Source organism: Porites lutea, chromosome 10 (genome assembly GCF_958299795.1).
Source record: "Porites lutea chromosome 10, jaPorLute2.1, whole genome shotgun sequence".
NCBI classification, from domain to species: domain Eukaryota; kingdom Metazoa; phylum Cnidaria; class Anthozoa; order Scleractinia; family Poritidae; genus Porites; species Porites lutea.
In genome coordinates this window covers 15060648-15078481 of record NC_133210.1, presented here as the reverse complement: position 1 = coordinate 15078481, position 17834 = coordinate 15060648, and the positions used below count along the sequence as shown (strand labels likewise).

At 38.8% G+C, this 17834-nt stretch overlaps 1 protein-coding gene across 1 annotated transcript in view; it reads left to right on the top strand.

The window, feature by feature from the left end:
- Positions 1–16879, top strand: part of LOC140949918 (rho GTPase-activating protein 32-like) — a 31829-nt gene extending 14950 nt beyond the window's left edge. The window contains exons 11-19 of the mRNA XM_073399074.1: positions 6945–7022; positions 8980–9079; positions 10163–10256; positions 10862–10920; positions 11292–11394; positions 12063–12158; positions 13259–13307; positions 14131–14509; positions 15301–16879. Coding sequence (XP_073255175.1) covers positions 6945–7022; positions 8980–9079; positions 10163–10256; positions 10862–10920; positions 11292–11394; positions 12063–12158; positions 13259–13307; positions 14131–14509; positions 15301–16334 — 1992 coding nt within the window. The 3' untranslated portion in view covers positions 16335–16879. The remainder of the gene's footprint in view (positions 1–6944; positions 7023–8979; positions 9080–10162; positions 10257–10861; positions 10921–11291; positions 11395–12062; positions 12159–13258; positions 13308–14130; positions 14510–15300) is intronic.
- Positions 16880–17834: the final 955 nt, after the last annotated feature.

Here is a 17834-nt window from a genome sequence, read left to right as displayed (position 1 = left end):
TTCAGCTTGATAACCATGGAAACCACATGTTATTGACAGATGAATCGCCAATAAATGTTCCTGGAATAGCCGCTGCACACGTGATCAAAAGATACACCGCACAGGCCGCGGATGAAATTTCACTTGAGGTATACATGTAATCATTGTGAATGGTTTATATCCACTATGCTGGCTAAGTTATCCTGCATATCAAATGTATCTTTACACCCAGGTGGATCGCATCGGATTTGGCTTGAGGTGGAGCCACGCCGATGCAAATTCCCTTTCGTGAACGGTCGCTGCCACTGTTTAAGACAGTTAGAAAAGGGAATTCATTCGAATGGTCACGCCCACGGATTTCGTCCACAGGCTCAGAAGTTACCATGTGAAAGTACTTCTCAAAAAGAAGCTTATTTGAATGGTGACATCGTCAGTTTTCGTTCACGTATTTAGGGCTTAGACGTTAAAGTACTCCAAAAAGGTTTCATTCGGTTAGTCACACTAGAGGATTCGCTTAAGGCTTAAAACTTCCGCTTTCTTGCTTGTTTCTATACTTTTCTGTTGGTTACTTCGATCAAAAATTCTTCAATTTATCAACGCTTATCTTGACTTGTTTGGACGCGATTTTTTTGTCTCTCTCTCTTATCGTGGGCTACAACAGCAGCGATAACGAAATGAATGGATAATGCACGAATTCACGGCTTTTTAATAAATACACATACATAATTTATTGCATAGCTTTCCCTTGGGGGCTCCTCCGCCATACATACATGAATTGAAAAATAAAATAAAATAGAAAACTATTTACGTTTCGATGATATAATAACGAACCAAAAGGTAATAATAAAAATAAAAACAATCATAATAATCATAATACTACTACTACTACTACTATTAATAATAATACGTTAATTTTGAAGACTATATACATTTCATTGATAAAAGACTGTCTATGAATTTAAAAGATTTTTGAAAATCCTCTTTTTAAAAAACGGTAAGACTTTGCGTGTCTTATATCTTTAAACAAGGTATTATGCATTTTTGCCCCACGGTAGGCAAAAGCCCTTTGGCCAGTTGCCAGGCTGTACCTATTGTAGGCAACGTAAGGTCGTTATTCTGCCTAGTGTCTCTTTGGTGAGTTTTTTTCGTTTTTGTCGTTAAAAAGCTGTTTGTCCCTTGCGTTTAGCCAGTTAAGGAACTTCGGTGCTTCTGAAACATGATCGTACCCTCTAAAAACAGCTACGATTCTGCAGGTATAGTTCTAGACTAGCTTAAGTTTTGTAACGTTCTTATTGCTTGTGCTACTGCGTATAGTCGGTTAGTGAAATAGACTCTAAAATAATTTTCTGAAGACAAGAGCATTTATAAGGCAGATTAGGGTTTTTTTTTATTTAAGAGATGCTTTGTTACTTTAAGCACTTATTGCGGTGGCGGGAGTAACTATACTGGCTTATGTCTTACGGAACACGCAATTTTAAATCTATACTGAATGTGTTTATGCCCTCTGAATACGGTCAGAATCAATTTAGTTACGCTGGCACTTATTACCTCAAAGTTTATGACGTGTTTTCAATTGCTATAATAATAACAATCTTTTAATAGGATGCTCCATCACAAGAGTGGTTTACATAGAGGTCCTAATTACGAGATGTATATTATATAATACAATTAAAATATAAAAAGGTTAAGCTAAAATCGATATATATGAAAAAAAAAAAAAAAAAATTCAAGCTAAAATCCAGTTACAGAAATAATTAAAACATACACACTACAAGTACTCAATTATAAAAAGCAGAAAAAAGACACTTCTTAAAAATTGGAAAACTTGCTGAGTTTCTTACAGTTCTCTCTAATTCATTAAAGTCTTTGAAACAGTGGTACCGCGAACGTTGTTTTCCCCAATTATATTTAATTTTGGGGAGCTTGATAGTATCGTTATTGCGCGTATTGTAGGAATGTATATCACTCTTTCTTACAATGTCCAAAGAATGATTAAGTTGGCCATTAATACACTTGTATGCATATATACATCGATGACATTTCCTACGTTCTTCAAGATTCAGCCATCTCAAGACAATCAATGCATCGGTGGATGAGGAGTGAGGTGATCTATCTAATATCAACTTAGCTGCTTTGTTTTGGAGAATTTGCAATTCCTTCATAAGTGAGACATTGTCCTTGTCACCCCAGACTAAATCAGCATAATCAAAAATAGGTAGCACTAAGCTATTATAAAAAAGTAACCGGGCATCATAAGGTAAATAATACTTAATCCTACGTAGAAGACCAAGGTTTTTATTAACCTTACATGAAATATACTCAATATGGTCGGACCATGTGAAAGTTGAAGACAACATAACTCCCAAATATTTAAAACTACTTACAGAATTTATATCAGTGTCAAAAATAGATAACGTGAAAGAGGAAATACCAACAAGTTTCCTATTACTGCCTATAATCATGGATTTCGTCTTAGTAAGATTTAAAGTTAACTTATTTCCATGTAACCACTGGGCAACTTTCAAGAGATCATCATTTAGTGCCTCTTCTAACAGGTGTGGCTCTTTAGCAAAGTAGTACAGGACCGTGTCATCAGCATACAAAGTCACTTCGCAATTCTTTATAACCAGCGGAAGGTCATTAATATAAACCAAGAAGAGAAGCGGTCCTAGAATGCTCCCCTGTGGTACCCCAAAGGTCATCGGGAGAGGGTCAGACACAGCATCGCTACAGGCAGTCCGCTGTTTACGATGATTCAGGTAAGACTTGAACCACTGTAGAGTGCTGGGCGAGACATTGATAGCCGACAATTTAGATAGCAAGATCGTATGGTCAACGGTATCGAATGCCTTGGTCAGATCTAGGAACACTGCACCGCACAGGTCTCCACTCTCCATATGCAATAGGACCTCATCTGCAAAACTGGTGAGAGCCGATGTTGTAGACAGTTTGGGACGGAAGCCAAATTGTTTGCTTGAAAGGAGATTATTTGAATTCAGAAAGTCATAGAATTGGGAATGGACGACTTTTTCCAGAATTTTACTCATTGTTGGCAGAATAGAAATTGGGCGATAATTTGACGCATCTCTCCTATCTCCAGTTTTGAAAAGTGCAGCCACTTTCGAGCATTTCCATATTTCAGGAAAATTGCCAGTGCGAATAGAGAGATTCAGTAACTTGGTGATCGAGGGACAAATAGCACGCGCGCCATACTTTAAAAGTCTCGCACTGATGTTGTCCAAGCCAATAGCTTTATTTGTCTTTAGAGAAAGCAGATGCTTGAGTACTGTTTTCTCATCAACTTCGTCAAGCGAGAAAGACTGTAGCATCGTGGCCGATCTGACTGGGAACATAGCAGCAGCTGATATTTTATTTGCAAGACTTCTGCCAATGGATGAGAAATAACAGTTGAGCACGGATGCAATAGAGGCTGGGGTGGTGTGTTCAACACCATCAACTACGATACATTGTGGGCTCGAGGATTTAGTCTTGCGCGAAGACACCTCATTCACCGCCTTCCAGATCTTTCCTGAATCCCCTTTAGCCTCTAAAATCAAGTCACAATAATACTTGGATTTTGCTATTGCTGTGGATTAACATATCTTGTTGCGTGTTTCCGTTGTTCAATAGATGTCTTTTTAGTCACGCGTGACCTGTTTTGAAGAGGTTCCGCCTGTCACGCCAACGGGAGCTTTTCGACTTTTTGTTGCGGTATGAAATGGGGCGTAACATATTTCGTTTTACGAAGATGTCTGAATAATGAGGGTTGTCGCGTTTCAAGTGAGTTTCGTCTACTCGACGTGGCATAATTATTAATACTAATCGCTGTGAGCTACAACCGCTCAGCTGCGAAGCCATTCTTGTCTTCCTGATCGCTTGGTCATTTTAAATGGAATAAAGTAGAAAAAAGGATTTTACATAGATTCTAGAAAATTTTCTGACCGCCGGGCATTTAGTTATTTTAAAACCCTCCCCAGCTGTCTGGCATATAGCCACAGTGAATACTAGGAAAAAGAAAACATTGGTGTAGTTTAATAAAAGAACGAGAGTGCTTTATCAAAGTTTGATAAACACGAACTGGGAATTTAAACACTCAAGAAAGCGAAATATTTAAAAGTAACGCAAATAATATCAAGATAAAGTGTTCCAACAACTTTCCACGGCGGTACAGTATTTTCAACAAAAACTTGTGATGTAAATCTATTCAATTTGGCACCAATAACTGGGTCTGGAGTTATTTTGGACGAGAAAATTTGACGTGAAGTTAAGCCGTGTCTCTTTCAAATATAAAGAAACTCATATAACGTTAAATTCCTTTGAACTTCCTTTAAAAATTATTTTCCTTTTTGTTTTCTTCATGAATTGTTTATGAGGGTCGTGTGGGCTAAGCTAGCCACGTGTTGGGAAGGTTCTTGGCACCCAAGCCGAAGATGCTAAGCGTCAATTTTCGTACAGTTTTGCATATGACTGCATAGTGCCAACAATGGCTAAAATCAGGTTTAGTTCCAGTGTTTTCTTCTTCTTCTTCTTCTTTTATTTCCGTTTGCGTCTACCGTTTTTCATTCAACAAAGTTTGGCCCAGTTCAGACGTCGTGCTTCTGCCGTCCCGAACTTAATTGTAATTTGGTTCGACTGTAGCACGACAGGAAAACAACTTTGATTCAGACGTCGTGCCAGAGTCGAACCAAATTCAGGATTTACTGATGCCTTGTAACGATTCTTCTCCCAACTCCTCGTGAGAACGCAATCTCGCCAAAATACATTAATATAATTTATGAATTTTGTTTAGCGCGGCAGAAGCACGACGTTTGAATCGCTGCCGTGCCAGAACCGTGTAGCACGGCAGCGCTTGTCGAACTTAATTGCTTGCCGAACTATATTCAAAAGTTTGATCAGACGCCGTGCTTCTGCCGTGCTTTTGTCGAACTTAATTCCTGAATTTAGTTCGGCACGGCAGAAGCACGACGTCTGAACTGGGCCTTTGTTCTAGCGGGATTTTTTCCTCGCGAGATCCGCTCACTTTTCTCGCGCGACCGGTCATATCTCGTAGCTATACTTGTCGGCATCTCTATGTTTCATCGAAAACAGCCTCCCGGGTTCTGCAGTCCATTGAGCTATTTCAAATAAGGTCGTTGAACTTATCATTGAATCCAGGTAAGGCAAAGCCTGCATTTTACAGATAAAATAATGTTACTTGCGGAAAGATCCATTACAGAGAACAGCTAGCGACAAGAGTTTTGTTTCAGTAGCGTGCCTTTCTCCCAAGTATTAGGTCAGTTTCTATAACGCCGGCGGATCACGTGAATCAACTATTCATAAAAATTAATTTGAAGGTTGATATCTGTTCGATCTTTAGACGGTCATTATTTTTAACTATTGCGCTCTAATTGTCTTTTCTTTCAGCAGCATACCATGAATGGTTCTTGTTGTATTCACAGTTTTCTTAAGCGAACTTTTCAGAGACCATTTCTTTAACCAACTCGATCACATTTTTGGCCAACTGTCTTAGGAAGGATTCATGCGATGTGATCATTAATTTAATACCTCCCTGTGGTACTGTTCATTAAAAACACTAACTAATTCTAACTTTTGAGTCTGGATCAATTCTAACCATTCAAATGAAAGCTACCACTCCAGTTTTTTTTCCTGTGCTGTAGTTTGTTGTGCGGTACAAGGTGTTTCTAACTTTGATTATTTGAATGAAATCCTGAAGCGTGACTATTTGAATGAAATATACTGAGCAGTGCTCTCCTGCTGCGCTGATCATTAACACGAACCAGAGGTAGCCCAAGCTCGAAATATGAGCATTAACGAGCATCGGCATTGTTGCGTAACGTTTGAAATATAAGGATTTGTATGGGGAAAAAGCCTATCGTTTCTGTAACCTACAAAAATGAAACGATTTCAATAAAAAACAGCTTCCCTTACATAAAATGTGTGTTACGTCTCTCCTGTGTGGTCCATGGGCCGACTTATCTGTACTGTAAACGGTTTTCCAATATTAACACACATTAAATGGCCATAAATCGACTCAGAAACCACACAGGAAAGAAGAAACACACAACTTAAGCAAGGTTAGCCGATTTTTATTTAAATCCTTTTACCTTCGAAGGTTACAGAAACAATTGTTTTTCTCCCATGCAAATCCTTATATTTTGAACGTTACGCAGCAGTGCCGATGATCATATTTCGAGCTTGGGCTACCTGTGCTAAAACTGTACAAATTGTTTCTAAATTTTGCGTTTGTGAGTGAAATCCTAAAGGGAAAAAACAACAACTCATTATTAACCTTTCTACGGTAGTATTGCCTAATGCTCTACAAGTTACCTCAGACTTGGGGGAAAAAGTCACGAATGTGTGACTATTCAAATGAATGCTTTTCAAAACACATTCTTTTGATGCCAGTTGCCTTTCAAATGAATCTATTTTATGACATTGCGTGCACAAAAATACCATAAAATGACATTTTCTGTGAATTTAGTCCAAAAAGGACTTTTATGACGGGAGCTGTATATTAATCATGTACAGCGGAAACCAAGTTGTCGCAATTTTGCGCAGTTCTTTCGCTGTTGTTTATACCTTGACGTAGCTGACGTAAAGAGGAATTTATTGCGCTCGATGTAGCGTATCCTCTGTACAACGCGACTTTGCAATATTTCAGTAATCAAGGATGAATGTCATTTGATTTAGGAAGGAAAAGAGTCGACTGCCAGCAAAGCGAAAATCCATAATCGCATTCTGCGACTGAATCGTTGACCTCTCTCTAAAATTGCTTCATTTCTGGTAAGAACCATGGCACATAGAACGCCGTTTGTATTAATTTTGATTATGAGTTGTTACATTACGTTCGTAAGCGACCGCATTTCGCAATCGGCCACGTTGTTTAATGCGGTAGACGGTTTCTTGCAAAAAAGAAAAATAAATAGGTAGTTATTTCCAAAGTTAACCGAAGTTTCTTCTTGTAGGTTGGCGGGATCATTTCTGTTATTGATATGCCACCAGTTGAAGAAAGTTTGTGGTGGCGAGGAAAACAAGGATTTCAGGTATGCTAGCGATGTGTTATTGTTTTGGTTAGATCTGCGTACAAGGCGAAAATCCTTCACAGAAACGCACCACTCTAACATTTTGGTGTTTTCGGGAGCATTTCTAAACAAAAAAGTAAATCTTGTCAGCGTTGTTTATAGTTGTTGTATAGTATTTTTGTTCAGTTTGTTATCCACTTTGTTTTTGTCATTGATATGTGTATAGTGTAAATATTTACCCACGGGCATTGTATAAGAAGCTTATTTGGATGAAGTCAAAGCTAGAAAGGTATTAGATTAGCCAATCGTCTCATTAGATGTTTATAACTGATTGTTACTGATGGTTTCCTAACCCAAGTCATTTCTTCCCTTGAATGTAAAGATGTTTATCCCTAGTATTAATATCACTTCTGCTCCCTCGACCGCTTTTAATAAAAATGTACGAAAAATCCCATACTTCTTGTTTTGAAGAACTGAAATACTATATAAGTCGTACAAATTAAAAGAACTTCTCACGAGGTTTGATTTTAATTGTCACACTGTAGAATGTCATTCACAGACTCCAAAGTTAGATTGGAACCCACTTGTATAGCGTGTTAAACAGGATCACATCGATATACTACTCAGTAACTTCCATTTGAGTGGTTACACTTTACGATTTCGTCCGTAGAGTACAGAACAAGTACAAGATACCAATGAAACTAATGGTTACATGTAGAAATATTGTTCAAGAGGTTTTTTTTAATTGGTGGCCCCCTGGCCGGACCGGTCGTCCTTAAACTACAACGTTTTAACTACCTTACATGCCTCCATAATAAAAAGGGTCAATTCATTGTCATTAATAGCCGTACGCGTAATTGGTATTTTTGACTTTCATGCTATGGATTGGAGACCAAATGAAAAAGTCCCTAAAAAGATATGAATCCGCAATCGCTTTTTTTTTTTTCAATAATATGTAATTTTTGAATCCACCAATGCTAATATATTTTTCCCCCCTGTATGCTGATATAGTTAAAAATCAGAACTTTGTATCCATTTTGTTGTTAGTTACGCTTCACATATTGTAGCTCTGTGTAATGAGTACTGCACTTTTTGATGTAGTATTTAGTGTATTACGGCTCAGCCGTTTGAGAATTTGTTAGAAGGGCTAAACAAAAGGCTAATTTAATGTACAAGTGCATTAATAATCTCGCCACAGCTTATCTCTGTAATTTGTTTGCCCCAAGAACACCGAATTACTATTTTTGCAACGCGAAGAAAAAATTAATGCTCCCAAAACCAAGAACTGATTACCTGAAGCGTAGCTTCAGTTACAGTGGCGCTCTTCCATGGAACAATCTTCCTGAGGAAATACGTACATCAAATTCCTTAGGTTTCTTTAAGAGAAGTTCCCATAGATGGTTTTCTGATCTGTACTCCCACACGACAAATATGTAGAACAGTTTTTGAGAATTTTTAATTAATTTTCTATGTTAGGCTGATGTTTTTAACCGTGTATAAATAAAGTTATCATTCATCATTCATTCATTCATTCACAAGCATTTCTTAGAATGCGCCGTTGAAGAGTTTGCTGAACCATTTCACTCTTAAAAGTGGGCAAAGACAAAATGGAACAAAATGTTCGAATATTTCATTTTCGAAATGTTAAAACGGAAAAGTACCTTGTGAAGCTACACTGCGAGCAGAGGTTTCTGTCTTACATGGCTTTTAGCGTATACATAGTTGTTCAGGTAGCTTACAAACCAACTACGCGATTGGCAAGCGACACGAACGACTTTACCTCTGGTCGCAGGATAAAGTGAAACAAGTTATAGGTAAACAAAAAATCGTCCAGCCACTTTGAGAAAAGTTGACTGTTTCGCCTAAACCTTCTGAAAGAGCGAAGGGCTATACGCCCATATCACAAGCCCCAAATTTTAATGCCAAAGTTATAGCGTTTGTATTTGTTAATAGCTAATCCTTTGGATTTTCTTTTCAGGTTGGATTTTTTCCCAGTCAGTGTGTTGAAGTTATTGCTGACAAAACGGACGGCCAAAAAACCCTTCCTGGCACTGGGACCTCCCTGCACATGTCACCTGGTAAGATAATTTGTTTTCGAGCCGAGCGAGCTCGTGTCACGCGCGTATTTCACTTTTTTTGCTGCGTGTATGTTGCTTGACTCTCGCCTTTTCGAGACTTTTCTCAATACTAAGTGGTGCGCACGCGTTAACCAGCGTAGTTTTGGTGGGAAAACGGATAGCCTTCGTCATTGTAGTACGAGTTTTAGCAATAATATAGAGCTTTAGATTCGTAGACGAGCATGACAACAAGTAGGATATTTTTTCAATACTAAGTAGTACGCGCGCGTGAAGCAGCGTCATTAGGGACTTTAAAGGTGATGTTACACGAGACGATTCGCAACGACGATTTTTAGCGCAACACAGCGTTGCAACATTGTTGCAACATTGTTTCGAATAATTATAACATCGTTCCAATATGGCGGCGCTGTGTTGCATTAAAAATCGTCGTTGCGAATCGTCCTATTTAACATCACCTTAAGAGCCAACGACGCGGGCGGCAACGAGAACGTGGAAAAAACAATAGGTTTTATAAGCAAAACAACAACTTTGCACGTGCATCACACTATTTTGTACTTTTCTTTTCCCGTTTTTGCACGACTACGACGTGAAAATGCCTAATTTCGCGTTTTATGGAGAACGTAAACAAGCAACGACGAAATTTAATTTCTCGCCTTCTGAACTTGGATATGGTCCCTAGGAATTTAACTCCAGGAGGGTTCTCCTTCATTTGACAAAGTAAGTGGATAGGAAAAATTGAGATAAAGACTGAACGAACGCAAATTCACTTTTTGAAGCGACGTTCTCGTTGTCGTCGCGTCGTTGGATCTTAAAGTCCCTGTTTTGGCGGGAGAACGTGATAGTCGTCGTCATTCTACTACGAGTTTTAGCGAAAATGTTGTAGTAGCAGAAACAAGTTATCAAATGTTAGAATGTTTTTAGACAATGTTACCGGAAAAAAAAATTAATCAAATTTGGCACTCGTAGTCATTCTCGTCCTTGAATCTAAAGGTCTCTAATGTCGTAGTAAGACATAGTCAGTATTTGATGACTTGCCTTTTTGGTCTTAAATTTGGAATTAACCTGTTTTTTCTTTCATTTTAGTTGCCAAGAAGCGAGGGAAAATTGTCACTTTCCTCAGACTGTTTCTGTCTTCTCGACCTTCCAAGGCTCGGCTCTTGCAAAGCGGTATTTTAAAGTAAGTCATACGAATTGTTCATTCCTAAGTTCTCCCGTATTCAACATACATTGGGTTCTAAAGTGGACCACAATATTAAATATCCCTCGAAAGACGAACCTATTTGTGCTAGAAATGAGCGAGATAAACAATTTCAAAGAAAATTTCAAATGTTTTCTTCACATTAGGTTTCAGATTAGAAGTAAAGCTAGAACCACCTAGTGCAGTATAATGAACAATACCCCAAAAAACCACTACTTTTTAGCTTTCATTTAAATGGTCTCAATTCAAGATTTCATACACTGACGTAAGTTACGTTAGAAAAACGTTTAACAGTACAATTAACATCACCACATTAAAGTAATGTTCAGAAGCTTTCATTTGAATGGTCACACCTCATGATTTCATCCATGAACTAAAGAGTGAAAACCGCCTTAACAAACATAGTAAATCACATCACAGGAAAGTACTTTTGGACTTCATTTATAAGCTTGTAAACTGCAGCAATGGCTCCGAAACAACTTGATTAACATCACGTTTCTATCTTCGGAAATGACAGGCCATCCCTATTAGGCCTCGTCCTCGCCTACCCGATTTAAACTCGCGGTTTCTTAATTGTTTTGCAGGGAGCGCACGTTTGGTTGTGATTTAGGGGAACATTTAGCAAAGAACAACAATGCAGAAGGTAGAGAGTTTTGTGCATATTATTGCTTGAGTCTGTATTAAGCTTAATAACAGTAATAATGAAATTACAGAGGGCGCTCGACCGGTCTAATTTCCAAGCTCTCTTTCCCTCCTTTAGCGGGTTGATGATGTCATTCGCCCCTGTAATATCTGCGGGGTCGATGCGAGATATGTGTCCCAACATTCGTTTGCAAGTTGTCCCACACAATCACTCCAATCTTAGAATTGCGTTCTCCTACGTCCAACGCAAATGTTCTTAAGGATGTCTCCCTTAATCAAAATTTCGCAAAAGTGTCCTCCATGAGTAAACAGGGAGTGGTTACCGTAATGAGTGTAAAGATTTTTCGTAGAACTTGTCTTTTTCTTCGCTAGTTCCACTTGTGTTAGCAAAGTGCTCAGAAGTTATCGAGTCACACGGCATCGTTGATGGAGTTTACCGATTGTCTGGCATGTCATCAAACATCCAGAAACTAAGGTTAGTAGCAGCTGGAAGCCTTTGTCAATAAAATGTTATTGACTGACGCGGCTCGAAGAGCGAAATATATTTCGAGGATTTTAAGACTTCTAGAACATTTTTATTTTTACATTTTACATTTCCTACACGTGCGTCGAATGTGGTAAAGACGTGATGTCTTATTTTGCAAGTAGTTCAAGTTATTCCAACACATTCCTAGTGTCGGCATTTACAATTTCTCAAAAATATTCATTTATTTATTCATTCGTTTATTCATACAAGCGCAAGGAAAGGCGAAAGGGAGGGGAAGCTTCCACTGGAGCCTTGGTTCAAAGACTAGAAATTTACATCCTCGAACCAAAATAGTTAGGATAATTTGGAAAAATTCCTTCTTTTTCCTGTCATCTCGATCCCTCGCTTAAGGAATGGCCGTTCTCCCCTTCCTCTTTTCTGGAATGTTGCCCTTAACTTATGGGAGGTGGTAGTTTACGAAAGGTGGTCGCACATTATGGTTCTACTGTGTTTTCTTGTTTGTTGTTGTTGTTGTTTTGCGAATAAAATTGTTTAAAAAATACAGACAAGAGTTCAGTCCCTGAGAACAAGTTAGGAGTCGTGTCTATCCTGTGTTCTTTTTTCTTTTTAAATTAAAGGAAAAATAAACTTTTTGACTTACATACATTGTGTTTCAGGTTGGCGTTTGATGGAGATGAAGCACCTGACCTCCTTAAAGAATGTTACATCCGGGATATCCACTGCATCAGTTCCTTGCTCAAGATGTACTTTAGGTAAGAGTTTCCTCTAAGTGTTCTATTCCTGATCATCATTGTAAAGGGTTGATAACATAACCAGAACCATTCCAAGTAAAAAACTGTCAATAATTGCTTGTTATTTTGTAGTGACTGAACATGGATGTGTTTACCTGTTAAGTTCATGAAACTTTTCGTATTAAATCTGACTGCTAGTTTTCCTCCAACAAATAAGTAGCGCGACCGAGATTTTACAACGTCTTGGACTGATTTTGTTCTCCTCTTCCCTTTTTTTTCTTTTCCTTCCCCCTGCCTTTGTCTTTTTGGTTCTGCCTTCAGCCTTTATGTGTTTTGTTCCGCTGTATTATTGCATTCAGTAGGGCGGGCACAACATCGTTGGATTTTCAAACATTTTAGCGCTAAGAACACAAAGACAAATTTTAATTGTGATCAACTTATCAGCGCTTCACAGTTCCTAACTATGTTTTGATCCACAACATCGCTATGTTAGGGTGCGTTTGATTGGAAAATCTGGATTTAGATTTTAAAATCCGGATTTCGGATTTGCAATCGAACGCGAAATCCGAAAACGGATTTCAACGCTGAGACATCTGTTTTTGGATTTCCTTTATACCGTTCGATTGGGAAATCCGAAAAAGGATTTGAAAAACTGTCCTCAAGAACAGCGGTCTTGCACGCGCACGCATAATAGGAAAGGGAAGACCGCTATTCACGAGTATAGTTTTGCAAATCCTTTTTTCTGATTTCCCAATCGAACGGTGAAAACGAAATCCGCGAAATCCGGATTTGGATTTCTTAATTGAAATCCACCCTGAGGACGGATTTCTCAGAGGTGAAATCCGTTTTCAGATCATCTGAATCGCGTTCGATTGCAAAATCGAAATCCGTATTTCCTAATTGAACGAAACCTTAATGTCACTTCGCTTTTGCAGTCATCCTCTGTCGATGTTCATTTCATGTAGAAAACTGACGAAGATAGTGGAATAAATAAAAGGGCGTATAGAGATATGCCATTTTTTAATTTTCACAACGTGCGATGTAAGACGCTTTTTAGATGTAAGACTAGTTACAAGCATAATAAGTGCTGATGGCAAATAACAACTGATATTTTTCTTTAGGGAGCTTCCAAATCCTTTACTGACCTATCATTTGTACGACAAGTTTGTGGTAAGTATCGACATGTAAGGCGTCTGCTAACTACGTTGGTAAATATGCGTTATTGACCCAGCGTGAGGTCCAGTACACGAATTCAATTTGAATACTTCTGATTGGTTCATTAAATTGTCATTATGTGTTGTGATTGTCCAATATGATGAAGATGATTATGTCGAAGTCTCCCGTCTTATTAAGTTATTTAATACTTTAGGTTAGCCTCTCTTCGTAATCGTTATGTACATGCCTTGTTTTATGTTAGTTTAAATTCTATTTACTGTATTGTAGTGTCTTCACTGTTATTTAGTCCATCTATATATAAATCTTGTTTTGTAAATTGTGTTCAGCTCCCCCCGCCTCGATTAGTTCATAAGCTATTTGCGGGTGGGAAAGTAATGTAATTAGTTATTTTCCAATTTTCAATAAAATTTGTCGTTGTTGTTGTATATGACTGCGGAGACTTTGAGCAGGAAACAACTCGTCAAAGCTGTGCCTTTACAATCTGTCTGATTAGGGAGAAATGGTTCCCCTTTTCCCAATCCATCGGTAACCTGAGAGTGGTAAATGGCTTTTTTTCTTATTTTCATAGAGGCTACACTAAATAAATGCAAGTAGCACTTGTTTCTCACTTTTTACATGCCTCTTGTTTGTTTCTTGTATTGAACGAACTGCTGCTGATATAATTTTGATCAAACAGTCAGTTTCTTTCCGTCTAAGAAATACTACCTTTTAAACAACCATACAGCATGTCACAATATGCTCTTAAATAGATGCTCTTTTAAGTCTTAATTTTTTCGCCTTACAAGTAATTAATTTTTTGCTACCGTTTTGTTTTCAGGCCGCTATCCAGATAACCGAGGAATCAGAGCGGCAAATTGCCGTGCATCACGTAGTACAACAGCTTCCTCCGCCACATTACAGAACACTAGAGTATCTCTTACGTCACTTGGCACATGTAGCCTCGTTTTCGCCTGATACCGGCATGCACGCCAAGAACCTGGCGATAGTATGGTCCCCAAACCTCTTACGGCCAATGGCCATGGACGGTGGCGGCGCCGCGCTGTTACAGGTCAACGTGCAGGCTATTATCATTGAGTACCTTATAAGGAATGTGCACGTGTTTTTTGACCAGGACGCGGCATCTGCGGTGATTGTGGCAAATCCACGTTACTCTACCGGCTCCCAAGACATCCAAGCAAAGATGGACTCTGACCCCGGTACGAAGCCTTATGACGTTGTATTGCATGAATTTTAGTTTCCTTGCCTTCGTCTCACTCGCGAAGTATTTTTTTTTACCATGAAAACTTCAGAACAATAAGTAATAGAAGAAAGGCGTCCCTGGAGGGTAGGCTGTCGGTTGTAAAATGAAGATTTTCTGCAAACATTAGTGTCAGAAAAGTCAACTCCTCTTAAAATCTGCCGCCTTATTTCAACTTAGCCAACAGGTCTGGCGTCTGTCGTACATTCGATATCGGTTACCTTGTCGCATTCAGTTGCTAGGTGTTCTTATATATCATGAACAATTTCTCTCCTACGTTATTATCCCTCGTTCAGATTACCAGGTACCTACCTACTACTTGTGTCAAACGCGGACAAACTTCCGAGGCGTTTCTTAAGTAAGATTCAATTTAGTTTTGATTGAAAACGTGGGCAAGGATGTATAAATACGTTAATTTATGAACGGTTCTACGTGCGATGTGTATGTTAACTTTCTAAACATTTAGTAAATTGACAGTGTTTTGGTAATATACTTTAACTTTTGCAAATTTCTCTCTTCTGACGTTTTATGTTAACTTTCTAAACATTTAGTAAATTGACAGTGTTTTGGTAATATACTTTAACTTTTGCAAATTTCTCTCTTCTGACGTTGTATGTTAACTTTCTAAACATTTAGTAAATTGACAGTGTTTTGGTAATATACTTTAACTTTTGCAAATTTCTCTCTTCTGACGTTGGTCAACATTTGGTGTGATTTACTTACTATCTTTGTTTTCTACATTTCCTGTAGACATTGCAGGTACTCTGTCTATCGGTCCTAGGATGGCGTCTCTATCCATTTCTCCTCCTACAAAGCTGATTTCCCTGGAGGAGGCCCGGGCACGAGCCCAGAGCACGCCGTCTAGACCTACCGCACGTTATATGGGTTCCAATCCGACGGACGCTCCACATAGGTCCCAGACTGCTGTTTATCGGACAGCAGCGGACGTTCCAACCAGGCGGAAGTCTGGGGAAGGATCTATAAGCGGGAGAAAGTGGAAAGGCTTTTTTAATAAGACTAAAAGCTTTGATGCACCGGCACAATCTGAGACAAGGGTTCAGGAAACAAAGCAAGGGACTTATGTCAGTGTAGTGCGCGAGACGCGGCCTCAGCGTGGTGTCATGGAAGGTGTACGACACGCGCGGAGTGCCGAGAATCTCAGTGATATGCCTCGTGACCCGCCGCCTCGACCAGCAGTGAGAGCCAAGCATGTGCGTAGTGAAGCCAATCATGCTGTTAGTGAGATAAGAACTTCCCTTCATCAGCCAGTTACGATATCATTCGTCCACCAACCCGCTCGGGAACGTTCGTCGACGAACGAGGGCGTGGTCCCGTCGCATGTCAAGCGACACCCCGTGTTGACGTCGTTTAAGCGCGTCTCTTCAGATCAGACTGTATTCTGTTCTAAAGTAGAATACCACCCCAACAGGACTCTTCACCGTAGAGCCTCCACCGGAGGTGAACAACTGGAGATGTCTGTGCATAGGCAGGAGATTCACGCTAACAATGAGCATCGGCCCTTGTCGGTTTACGACAATCGACCAGTGTCGATTTACGACAACGAGCCACCGAACGCATTTCGATATTCTTCACCAGTGTTCTCGCAAAACTATAACTCGATACCCGAGGAACGGTATCGATACTCTTCGTCAGTAAACATGACTACACCTTCCTACACGAGAACAACCGCCGTGGAAGGGAGGCAGCAGGTTCCTATCACGGGAGCGAGATTGGTCCATACGCCTCTCGTGTATTGCGCGAACAGCAATAGACCAATGCATTGAAAAAAAGGCACGAGATTTGCACGGGTTTCAAATCAAGTGTTCTGTGCCTGCATAGCGTAAAGTTTCAATGGTATTTAAACTTGTCACTTTTCTCTTTTGTTTTTTTATTTCCTTTTTACTCCCTCTATTATTTGGCTGTTTATACACAAAATACACAAATGAATCTCCATATTTCACATCCGTTAGTTGTTTCGTAAACTCGTCTTTTATCGTTGAGTAGCTTAAAACTAACCTATTTTCTTCATACTTATTATATTTGAATAACCACACGTTAACAAAGTAAACTGTAACACAGCAACTGTAACACAGCGTGTTACGGATTATCCTTCATGAGAAGTTTCACAGTAAGGTTTTCATTTGCAGACCCTAAAGTTAAAACCACCCTGTACAGCACAATAAACAGTACCACAAGAAAGAAATTGTGGAGAGAGATTATGTTCATGGTCATACTTAAAAGATTTTATGCCCGCTAGTACCGTAAAGCTATAAACACATATAGTTTACCCTTCCACTCCTAATGGTAACTAGTTTAAAAAAAATCAAATTTTATTTTGTAGAATCCTGAGAAATAAGTAGAACGATGCAAAAGTTCTGTTAAAGAGGGTTTTTTATGGTAACACCAGAGTATTTCATCCTAATTTAAGAATTGGAGTGACAAATTATCTTGCCATTACTTGGTCTAGAAGTGGAGGGGTTAAGTAACAGGTTATTGTTCAGATTGTTAGTCGAAGACACAAGATATTTAAAGCGAATTTTATATCGTCTTAAGTCTTATACATGATATTTCTATCGCATCACTTCATAAAGTGATTTTTTAGCCATCCCGGCTTGTTTAAAAATAGCATAAAGAGAATGTCGGAGCCAAAGAAAAGATGAAAATAGTCACACTACAACTCTGTAAATTTTGATATTTTTAATTTATGACGAGAGTGAGAATTGTATTTTTACTTGTGTGTTATATTAAAACTAAGAACTGACCGTTGGTTTGAAAATGTTCATACTTCGTTACATGTAATCAGCAGATTATAAACTGCCTCATTTAAGAGGCAGTAATGAAAACAAAACGAAGCCTTGCCATGTTTAATTCCGAGCACTTTAATAATTTGCTTTTTGCGTATGAATTTAGTCGATAACTAGGCTTAGAGCGGACGGAAGCAGAAACACGAGAGCGAGCGCTGGCCGCACGCCTCTGTGTTTGCTACCGATTCTCAACTGCATATGCGTCACTCTGGTTAAGGTTTGAAAGGTTAAATATACATATATGTTAAGAACAGAGTACAGTTTTGGATATTTAACAACTTAATCCCACATACCACTCAATAGAGTAGGAACTACTGCTAAGATTTTCGATTCTTCAGACCTTGGAATTAAAGCTTCATTTCAATTGTAACATTTGTCTGTGACTTATTACTGTTATTAATTCTACCACAAGACGCTCAATTGAACATGAACTTCGGTTGCAATAGTGCTAGGAATTTTCAGAAAACAAATCAAACTTTT